Source organism: Batrachochytrium dendrobatidis (genome assembly GCF_000203795.2).
Source record: "Batrachochytrium dendrobatidis JAM81 unplaced genomic scaffold BATDEscaffold_2, whole genome shotgun sequence".
In the NCBI taxonomy this organism is placed as follows: domain Eukaryota; kingdom Fungi; phylum Chytridiomycota; class Chytridiomycetes; order Rhizophydiales; genus Batrachochytrium; species Batrachochytrium dendrobatidis.
The window spans coordinates 1,768,461-1,778,806 of NW_006281100.1; the positions used below are offsets into that span (position 1 = coordinate 1,768,461).

At 38.6% G+C, this 10,346-nt stretch overlaps 4 protein-coding genes across 4 annotated transcripts; 1 reads left to right on the plus strand and 3 right to left on the minus strand.

Annotated features, from left to right (window-relative positions):
* Positions 1-254: 254 nt before the first annotated feature.
* Positions 255-2,471, plus strand: BATDEDRAFT_23188 (uncharacterized protein; the record flags this gene model as incomplete). The annotated part of the gene is made up of 1 exon (XM_006676660.1): positions 255-2,471. The coding sequence occupies one exon, from the start codon at positions 255-257 to the stop codon at positions 2,469-2,471; it is 2,217 nt and encodes a 738-aa protein (XP_006676723.1).
* An 84-nt stretch (positions 2,472-2,555) lies between these two features.
* On the minus strand, positions 2,556-3,772 carry BATDEDRAFT_32931 (uncharacterized protein). Its single transcript, XM_006676697.1, has 4 exons — positions 3,636-3,772; positions 3,459-3,490; positions 2,989-3,262; positions 2,556-2,898 (listed from the first exon to the last, which is right to left on the minus strand). Exons 1-4 carry the CDS (start codon positions 3,654-3,656, stop codon positions 2,650-2,652), a joined length of 576 nt encoding a protein of 191 aa, XP_006676760.1. The 5' UTR covers positions 3,657-3,772; the 3' UTR covers positions 2,556-2,649.
* A 651-nt stretch (positions 3,773-4,423) lies between these two features.
* Positions 4,424-8,095, minus strand: BATDEDRAFT_34518 (peptide alpha-N-acetyltransferase complex A subunit NAT1). The gene is made up of 12 exons (XM_006676771.1): positions 7,961-8,095; positions 7,743-7,821; positions 7,475-7,579; positions 7,314-7,402; positions 7,152-7,220; positions 6,928-7,062; positions 6,706-6,865; positions 6,225-6,647; positions 5,984-6,144; positions 5,086-5,893; positions 4,631-5,022; positions 4,424-4,560 (listed from the first exon to the last, which is right to left on the minus strand). The coding sequence occupies exons 1-12, from the start codon at positions 8,042-8,044 to the stop codon at positions 4,447-4,449; spliced, it is 2,619 nt and encodes an 872-aa protein (XP_006676834.1). The 5' UTR covers positions 8,045-8,095; the 3' UTR covers positions 4,424-4,446.
* Positions 8,096-8,873: 778 nt separating this feature from the next.
* On the minus strand, positions 8,874-9,542 carry BATDEDRAFT_23191 (uncharacterized protein; the record flags this gene model as incomplete). Its single annotated transcript, XM_006676661.1, has 1 exon — positions 8,874-9,542. The coding sequence occupies one exon, from the start codon at positions 9,540-9,542 to the stop codon at positions 8,874-8,876; it is 669 nt and encodes a 222-aa protein (XP_006676724.1).
* Positions 9,543-10,346: the final 804 nt, after the last annotated feature.

Here is a 10,346-nt window from a genome sequence, read left to right on the forward strand (position 1 = left end):
CGACAACGATCAGTTGTCGTGTTTTTATTTTACAACTTTTTATTTCAGTCAAGTTTTGTAATTGTTTTTCTGCGATTACTGAGCCTCGTCACGAACTGCATATATAAAACTCGGATATAGACTCTAAAATGTTTAGGATTTGCTCTCAATCTTTTTATATTAAGCTATCTGTTCGCTCCGGATCATTTTTCCGCCATAATCCACCCTATAAATATATTGCATTCAGATCGTTTCATGCCAATAGTCGTTTGCATATGTCCATCAAACCTACTCGGTCTGCTTCTAGCTTTACTTTTTCTACAAAATACCCTCGTCAACACAAACCTCCAGTTTATGGTGGTAAAGGAAAACATCAATCCAAGGGGAAAACTCCCAAACGAAGCGGCGCTGGTCTTGATCGCAACATTCGTCTTCCTGCTCGTCTTAGGTTGGACCAACTCAAGTCTACCTTTTCAAACACTGCATCCAAATCTAAATCATCTTCAAAATCTCATTTTGGCGGTAAATACGATACTGATCTTTACAATGGCTCAAAGCGCAAATCTCAGTCTCGGGTTGGTGCTCAGTTTAAGCATAGTAACGAGGATCAAGTCTCTAATAAAAGCACAATAGCCAAGGCTTCTCGTTCATTTCTGGGCAGAAGTAAACGTGATCAGTACGATGAGTATGGCAATATAGTGAATGCCACTCCTCAATCAGCAGGCAGTGACCCAGTTGCTAGATTTGGTCGCAAAAAGTCCAACACTTTACCTAGATTTGGATCTGGTCGAGCATCCACAAAATCTACTCCACTCCAACGCCCCAGTACAACAGTGATACAAAAGACGCCAAAACCACTTGGTGCAAAGGCCAGAGCTGCCGCTGCTTTATTCGATAGAGCTCTTGGTCCAAATGCTCCAGCTGTCATGAATCAGCAACTTATAAAAAAACAAACACTGGAACGTCGTGCCGAGCACGCTAAAAAATTCGAGCTTATTGACAACCTTGGACAGGGAAAAAGTAGTCGGACTATTCAGGACATGATTGATACGGCAACTTTCGAGGGAATGAATCTGCATCCCAAAGTGCTCGAGTCTATTACCCAAGGACTCAAATTTAAAGCCCCCACTCCTGTGCAAGCAATGTGCATTCCTAGGTTCATCCACAGTACAGATGAGGCTATATTATGTGCAGCTGAAACTGGAACAGGAAAAACTGCCGCATATCTTGCCAGTGTGATGCATGTTCTTAAAGTCGAGGAAGACAAGGCAATTGCCGGTACACTCAAATTGGCTGTGCCTTTTAAATTCGCCTCGTCCTTGCCCAAATCTGATATCAATGCCAAAATTAACAATGATGCATTTAGAGCGGTTGAAGCTATTACAACGGACGGTGATTCCATCACATCTGTTGCCGGACTTGCTTTGATTCGTAAAATACGTCGTCCACGAGCTATTATTATTGTACCCTCTCGAGATCTTGTTGCTCAAGTCACTGCGACCGCAAAGATTCTTTCCCACAAGGCTAAACTGCGCGTTGTTGGCATGCACTCTCGTTCAGACTACAAGGCTAGAGAGTTTGCCTTGTCTTCAGCACCCATTGATATTTTGATATGCACACCTGGCATGCTGACCAGTTTTACAGAATCCAAAGACATTGTTCTTACACAAACCAGTCTGATTGTTGTCGATGAGGCCGATACACTATTCGACACAAATTTTCAAGATGATTTGAAACCCATCATTCAATCTGTCAAGACATTTTCCAAAAATCAAGGTCGCACATGTAGATTTTTGTTCACCACTGCCACGCTACCAAAGACTCTCAATCTAGCAGTACTGGATGAATTTCCAGAGCTTCGACGAGTTTTTACTCCAAATCTTCATCGTACCCAAGCCAAGCTACATCAAAGTTTTTTACGTCTAGACAGTTCCACTACAAAACCAAACATGCTTTTGGAAGTTCTTCGCCGTGCTGTATTGGAAACGGATCGAATCATTATATTTTGCAACCGTCGTAGCACTTGCAATACTGTGTCTGACCACTTGAGATCCAAATCCTATGATGTTGTGACATTGACAAGTTCTGCCGAGATAAAAAACCGCACAAAATCATTGGAACAGTTTCTTAATCCAGAGTTGATAAAGGAACCTTTTGAAAAGCTGGAAGCCATGTATGGCAATGAAGATGAAAAACATGTCGTGTCACCATCAGTTGTGGAGATGCAGGTTGAAGGGTTGTCGAAGCCTCCACTTGGTAAACCTATGATTATGGTTGCAACAGATATTGCGTCAAGAGGATTGGACACCACACCAGTAGGACATGTGATTTTGTACGATTTTCCACAGACTGCTATCGACTATTTGCATCGTGTGGGTCGAACTGCACGAAATGGCCGCAGTGGTCGTGCTACCTCCATTATTGCACACCGTGATGCTAGTTTGGCAGAGTTTATTAGCAAGGCAGTCAAGAAGCGTGACATGCTTGCTTGAATAGGCTTTAAAAATAAACTAGATCAATTTTGCATGACATGTTTGTATTTCAACTAAAGTAACTTGAAACCCAGCAACCACAAACAAGATACTTGATAATTTATTCATCAAAAAGTTGCCGACATTTTGAAAACAATAAATCCAAATAAGCAAACACCAAGCATTTGGTCATGGCTGTCTAGTTTTGTTTTTGAATTGGCAAAAAGAGTTTAAACTCTGGTGGTAGCTCTTCCTCCGAATACAGCCTATCGGAAAAGTAAATGCGGCGAATGCGGCAATTGGCATGAATCTGCACACGCAGCGTTTCTATATAGTTTGTACCATAAGCACGACGAGTAAAATCGCTTAGATTAAATTGAATTTGATTCCATCCATCATCAAGTCGCATTGGCATAGTGCATATAAATGGTTTGACGCGTGTCGTGGACTATAATGTCGAAATATGATTTAGAATAGATCCGACCTGGCATGTCATTCTATTGTTTTCAAAACACATTGCATAGTATACACTTTTTACCTGATAGTTTGAGGCTCTGAATCGTCTTCGAACGTTTTTGTCATCCAAAACTTGAACTTCAAATGTAAAATACTTTTTCAAGTTTTTAATAATCATAACAAGAAAAGGAAGTTTGATTCCCAGGGTACGATTTTGTTGAGCTGGACAAGTAATGTAGTTTGTCGAAACATTTGTACCAATGATTTCAAGAACAGACGATTGAATATCATTATCAGTTATTCGCTTGATGTGACCATTTCGAACCTTTTTGTCCCAGATTTGCAAAGGCTTTGAGCTAAATAAATCAAACCATGTGGATTCAGAATGTATTAGAAAGGGGTCAGAATTTATAAAGTAGTTTAGTTTGAAAGATATTGCTTTAAATATATGCTACAGAACGTGTTTTCCCCAAAAGTTCTCGATTTAGACATGATTATAGCAAGTGCATATACATTCAAAAGGAGTAGCTAGACACTGCAAAAAGGACTTACCCAATACTGTACAATATCGACAGAAATCCGGACTAACAGTGTGGTATATATATTTAAAAAGATGTGGAATGATTTAGAATACAAACACTATCGCGCCAAGCCATAAAACAGACAAGCAAACATATAGCACTAGATGGTGGTATAAAGAGATGTCTTGGTGAGGCAAATAGGCTGTACCTGAAAGGTATTGCGAAACATGATGAGAGCTTCCTCCTAGTATCGCTCTCCTTTGAATGTAGATTATATAAAGTGCTTTTCAAACTCGAATGATGGTTATACAAGCGTGAATGTTATATCTTGCCAATAAACACCAGTCTGGCAACTAAAATGGGTTATTTGGTAGCAAGAAAAGGTTTGGGTTGAGTAAACGTAATTTTGGGACTGTATTTTGAATATTGGCCAAATTTTATTTTAAATTTAGCCAAAAATACAAATCGGATTAAATGGTGAAAACAGTAAACAACTCGAGTGTCATTTTACTGATTGTGGTTATGGTAACATGCCAGTGTTTGATACATACGTCGTTACAATCATGGGTCAGCAACAATGTGATGGAACTGGATGCGTAATATCAAAACCATGTCCAGAATACGTGATATAACGACAACTTGCAACCATATTGATGTAAATGGATCACTAAATAACAGTGTCATGCATATGCAAACAACAGTTGCATTACTGACATGTGTCATGATTGTTGTTGAACTAGACTGCGATCGTATCCGTGATTCAGAATACAACAAATGTATGTGCAGAGTTGTATTGACAATATTGACAAACACAATACATGAATGTGGGTTCAAATTTGAACAATCTCAGTTTAAAGCTATAGTCTGATTATGTGTGTCGTAGGATGAATGTTTAAAATAGTCGACTTTTAATAAAAAGCGAATACATGCTCAACTATCGTCTATTTCAAAGTAAAAACAGTCAATGCAAAATAAGTACAAAAAGTGCTACATTTTACGTCAATACAGCTGTGGTGAATTCATTTCAGACAAACGGCCAAAGGAAAAGTCTTCAAAGCAATCTTTTTGAATGCAGCCAAAGCATCCATGTCCTTCATGACAGATTTTAGTGTGTTGGCAACATTTACCGCAACCTAAATTCCATTTACAAATTAATACAACTGAAATGGTCATTTACACAGTATTTCCAGATCCAAACCATACCTCGAGAGTAAACCCATCTATATATTGAGATCCAACACCTTTCAAAATAGTCGCAGCTTCAGAAGTAGCGTCATTTTTAAGTAAAACAACACACTCTGCAGCAGCAAGTCTATGCGGCACAGAGTTGGAGTGCGATTCCAAAAAGGATTTGTTAAATAGCTCAAGTTTGGCTAAAGTGGCTGGAATGTCTTTGCATTCGACAGACTCGAACAATGTAGAAAGACTCTGATTGATGACAGTTAAAACACGTGTATCCATTTTCTTGTCTTCTGAACGAGCAGTTTCTGCAATGACCTCGCGTTGAAGCATTATAATGTTGCGGTGAACATTGGGGTGAGAGGCATCGATCTTGTGTGCGTGAACAAGACATGCAAGGGCACGCAGGTATTTTTCTGGTATCAATGTAAAACTGAGTTAGTATCGACCATACACTTGCTATAATAAACTGTACTTACCTTTGCGCATGTAGACCTGAAAGCCCAAATTCCATCCATCCATATCAAAAGGCAACAGTTCATGCAGTGGCTTTAAAAACTTGGTAGCTTCTGCCATAAAATCTACGTCGTCAGTTAGTTTTTTGCCTTCAGGATCAGGATCTACAGGCAACTTTTTCTTATTGTTAGCGTTGCCATTGGCATTGTCTTTCGAGTGAGTTGTATTTGTCCTGGCTGTAGTCACAGAAGTGTTTTGGTCTGCTTGGCTTTTAAGTTCGGCTTTACGAGCTTTGCGAAGTGCCTTTTTGCGCTCAGATTCGTTCATATTAGACAAATCAACACCATCTCTGGTCATGGTGATGGGTGCGGGACCATCAAACAGCTCAATATAAGCACGTATAGCACTCTTGGCTGCTTTGGAAAAGTACGGATGAGACCGGATACGATCTTCTACTCTTAGCAAGTCAAGATACGCTCTGACAGTGGTTTTTCTCAATGCATATCCATGAAAATCAAACTGATCGTCATAGATTTCGACAAAATGCTTTTCAATCTGGTGAAAATTTTTCAATGCTCGGCCATAGGCACCGATACGCAGATTGGCCTCACCACTGGCCTGAGCATACCATATGCATTGCATATCAATAAGATCATGAATAGGATCTACCGATTCAGCGCGAGTAAAAAGACTAATTGTTTCCTCGGCCTCCTTGAGAGCGTTGTTGGCAAGCATGTACTTTGTGCACTTGGAATTGATGCAACGATCTTGAAGGTCTAAAAAACGTGCTTGGTTCATAAACATCATGGCTTGAGCAGGATCACCTGCATGCTAAAAGCACATTGTTGATGAAGCCAAATTAATGCATGGAAAATGTAAGGTGAGTAAGATTCATACACGGGTAAAGGGAAAAGACGTTACCTTGAAAATTCTAGCCTTGGTCATGTATAGCTCAACAACAGTTGGAGAATGTGCAATTGCTTCATCAATAAACTCTAATGCGCGCATTATATTTCTTTTACGATCCTGGAATTGTGCCAAAAAATATACCACCCAAAGAAACGCTGTTGGAGATTCCTTTTCTAAGCAGATACAAAAATAAAGTGCAAGATTTGAATAAAAAGTAGCAGTGCTGATATCAAATTATACAAAATAAACCCACCAGTATCGCCGGATGAAAATGTACAATTAGCTTTAAGTGAGCCATAATACTTTTCTACAACCTCTGCAATAATCTCTTCTTTTTCGGGATCGGCCATCAAATCTTTAAGCGAGACAAAAAGAGAAGGAACACCCTTGCGAAACAGGGGAACCAAGTAAGAGGTTATCATGGTTTTGAATTCGTCGCCAGAAACAAAGTTGAGAGGAAGACGCTGAATGGCATGAGAACGAGGATACTTTTCGCCAAGTTCTCGGTACATACGTAGGACACGATCAATAGATGCACGATCAGTAAAATGACCACCAAGTCCTCGAGCCGTACGATACCCCTCAAGATAAGCAATCGAGTCTGGGTTTTCGTTAATAAGACGAGTATATTCCACTTGAGCTTCTGCAGACATTTTGTTTTTCAGCAAGATACGTGCTAAAAAAGTGTGTTAGTGATGCTTGAAAGCAATACTCCAAGTCTCGTTTGAGCATACCTTTTGCTTCACGCCATTCACGCACAGCCATCACCTTTCCTCGCAAAGTATCAAGATGAGCCAAGGCGCGAGAATAATCGCCACTTTCTTCAATAATCAAATTATGATACAACATCATTTCAGAGTTTTCATACTCGGTCAGAGGTCCGGGAGCCTCCTCCTATATATTTAAAATGAATAAGCACACCAAAGATATAAAAAGGTCAAAGTATATGATCCTACATTCATGCTTTCTTCATACGAAGACATAATTTTTTCAGCCATCTCGTAATTTTTAAGCAAGTGATATGAGACTGCAAGAGTGATCCAGTTGACTCGTTGATTTGGTCTTAAATTCAACATTTTATGGCGAATATCCTGTAACACATGGTAAGATGTTGATAAAAGCATCAATAAACATATTCAAATATTTAAATCGCTCAAAAGACGGCATACTCGTTACTTGCATTGAAAGATTCGTAGTTGCGCATCTGGATTTGAAGCAGAGAATAATCACGCATAATTTGTTGGTTTTCCTATACAGAGTAGAAGCAATCGATTGGCATAAACAGTGTTATATACATGTCATCCATTATACAGTTGGTATTAGATGGCATGTATATTCCAACCTTGTCAAATCTCAAGGCATGCGTGTAGCATTTAAGCGCTTCTTCATAATTGCGTTCAGCTCGATGGAACAAACCATATACATGCCAGCCTAAAAATAATAGATCAGGGTTAATTGGGTAGTGCATATGGAACGTCGTGGCATGAGTATAAGCCGACATACAAACGTGAGAGGTCATGTCGCTGACAATCCCCTTTTTGATGAAGCTGTGAGCTTCATCTTTGCGGTTCAAATTACTGCAAAACAAACCCTTCATGGCGAGAGTTTCTAATAATAATAGGTTCAAATAGGTATTGGCATTAGACTGGCGTTTTTTAGAAAAAGTTGGCGGAGTGTACAATAGTCATCCCACTCAAGACACACAGTAGTAAAAATACATGACATTGATACAGTTTCAGTAGATAAAGTGGGCGTAACTAATACAAATTACCTCCATGGTTTGGATACTTTTTGAGAATGGTCTCTGCTGCCTTGAGTCCCTTTTTATACTGTCGATTCTCATAGAATTTCTAACCAAAAATGAGCAATGCAACATATGGATTAGTATAAGCATTGCTAATAGTCTATCATGGCAACAGAGCAAGACCAAGTATAGCGTAAAGTAAACCAGCTATTCCATAGCACTCGACCAAGGCATGAAATACATACAAGAACAGTCTTGAAAATAGCAGATTCCTTGGCAGGGAGTTCCCTAGAAGTACGAGCAGTCGCAGTAGAACTTGCAGTCATCATTTACCTAGTAAATTCTACCTATTAATAGTCGACTAGTTATTGATCGGTTGGATCTACAAAGGAAAGTAGAATTTTTCAAATGCTTGAAAGGCTGCACATGAAATTTATAGTCGAATTCATGATACTGAAAAAGTCGGATGTTGGAATCTGATACGACTTGATGTGTCTAATCTTATCAACTGCTTGAAATTAATGTAGGATTAACATTGGTTTACATAAGAGTCGAGTGTACAATGTTTTAGTAGTAATTTGTTCAAGTATAACCAAATATCATCAATTTAATTATATCGTGATCTCACTTGTAATGAATTCAAAGTTTGAACGAGATGTTTGCAAGTGAATACTGATTAGTGTCATGAAAATGTCTGAAGTTATTGGTTTAACATTGATCAGGCCATATCAAATATACTCGAGATATTGAAACTGGATACGCGATATCAACAGCTGGAATATGATATACTGCTGCAAGTATCATGACTTTTACATGGTGGTTCAGTTATTCATACGTATCATTGTCATGCAAACACATTTATCAACATGTGTATAATGATTATATTGTTGGTATTGTATATTCAACATGTGATACTTGATACATGACAAAGTTGATACTGCGACTGATGTGTGTGATCAGTCAGTCTATTGATGCAACCATTTTGATACCACAATCAACGAGTCAAAAGTGTCAATGCATACTATAATATGATACCATTTCAACCAATATTGTGTACAATAATCAGATACAATCCCAAATATCCAATATCAAATGACAATTGTGTTTTATTCGAGAAAAAACACAACGAATTCGGTTGAAACCAGTCCATATTAGCAATCAAATCAATGGTTCGTGATCTTCATCTTGAGACTGACCCAAAAGTGATCTAGTCTTACTTTTAAGTTTGAAAGAAGCTTTTCGTAAATCCAAAAATGGTCGAGTAGAAGAGGCTACAGATGTTTCCTTTGATGACGAGTGCGCAAGATTAGAACCTTCCGGGGCCTTGTCAGAATGTTCAGGATTCTTGGATGTTTTGTGATGCGATGGAGACGAATTTTCGGGATCTTGAGGACTTTGTTGTGATGGATTCAAAGACATACCAGCAGAATATTTTTTGGGTCTTAAAAATTGATTTGGTATGAGGCTTTTAGGTTTAAGAATGAGTTTTATAGAAGTGGAGTCTAATCCCAAAAGTTTTGTGTAAAAATCAACTAATATAGAATTCGGATCATTTTCGAGCAGGTGTTTTTTAAGCTTTTTTTCACTGGCAGACAATTTTAAGAATAAATCCAAAAGCTTGCAGCTGAGACTCGTACATTTTTCTTCAAGCTCGAGAAGAATTTTGTTTTGAGCTTCAAGTTCGAGTTTGGCTTTGTTGAGTTTATTCTCGTACCTTGAATTGTCATTCATTGCTTGAGATTTTTGCTTCAAAAGCAGATATTTTTCAGTCAGCTCGGATACCAATTTTTCATGATCAGCTTCTGTAACTTTTGCCAATCCATACATCTTCTCTGTCTTTTCATAATCTTGTTTTATTTTTGCGTATTTTTTGATTGAATTCTTAGCACTCCTTGAAAGTTTACTAAAGTCGACTAAGCTTGTAACTTGTGCATTCGCAGCTGTCAAAGTCCTAGATTCAGCGCTTGTAGTTGAGCTGGGATGAATTGGATTGGCTGTAGTAAAAGAGCAAGCAAACAGGATTGATGTCAATACAGCGATTGGTAATTTCATTCTACTGGTTTGATTCTAAGCAAGTTGTGGATGATTGTTGTCTGACAAGTCGGTTTTTGAACCATATTTATATTCATTATTGAACGGATAGTATTAAGGGCATGTTCATCAAGTGCCGCCCTAAGGAACTTGTGTTATTGTTAGGGTTGATGCTGGTTTATTGTTACCAAACCAAAATATCGAAAGGGAGGATCCCTTTATATGATGGTGTGTAGTGTTGAACTGCAGGCTATGCACTCAAATATGGTTGATTGTGTAATGTTGTACAAACAACAGGTAAATCAGGCTGTCAAGCACAGGATCAATTATGACAATGGGATGTCAGTCATTCAGGTATTGTATGGCCAACGTATTTTACAAGCATCATTGCTTGTTGGTCGTGTCATGTCCAATATTGATTGTGTAGTTTAGAGTTTACAATGCTTGTGAGTATGGTTACATTGATGATCAGTTCAAAGTATCACATCGATTAAACAACCAACTTGCACAATGCATGCAATCATCAACCCGCCAAGTCATGATCGATATTGATCAAGTGATTGATATTCAACTCACCTGGTGTCGATATGCATATAGGCG

Excerpts from the sequence above, each read along its gene's own strand:
- BATDEDRAFT_32931 (XM_006676697.1), bottom strand. The coding sequence starts at position 3,656 with ATGTTTCGCAATACCTTTCAG. Across the intron at positions 3,491-3,635 it reads TGTTTCGCAATACCTTTCAG|TCCGGATTTCTGTCGATATT; the intron begins GTACAGCCTATT and ends CCACACTGTTAG. Across the intron at positions 3,263-3,458 it reads TCGATATTGTACAGTATTGG|CTCAAAGCCTTTGCAAATCT; the intron begins GTAAGTCCTTTT and ends TGATTTATTTAG.
- BATDEDRAFT_34518 (XM_006676771.1), bottom strand. The coding sequence starts at position 8,044 with ATGATGACTGCAAGTTCTACTGCGACTGCTCGTACTTCTAGGGAACTC. Across the intron at positions 7,221-7,313 it reads ATGCCTTGAGATTTGACAAG|GAAAACCAACAAATTATGCG; the intron begins GTTGGAATATAC and ends TACTCTGTATAG. Across the intron at positions 4,561-4,630 it reads TAGATGGGTTTACTCTCGAG|GTTGCGGTAAATGTTGCCAA; the intron begins GTATGGTTTGGA and ends AATGGAATTTAG.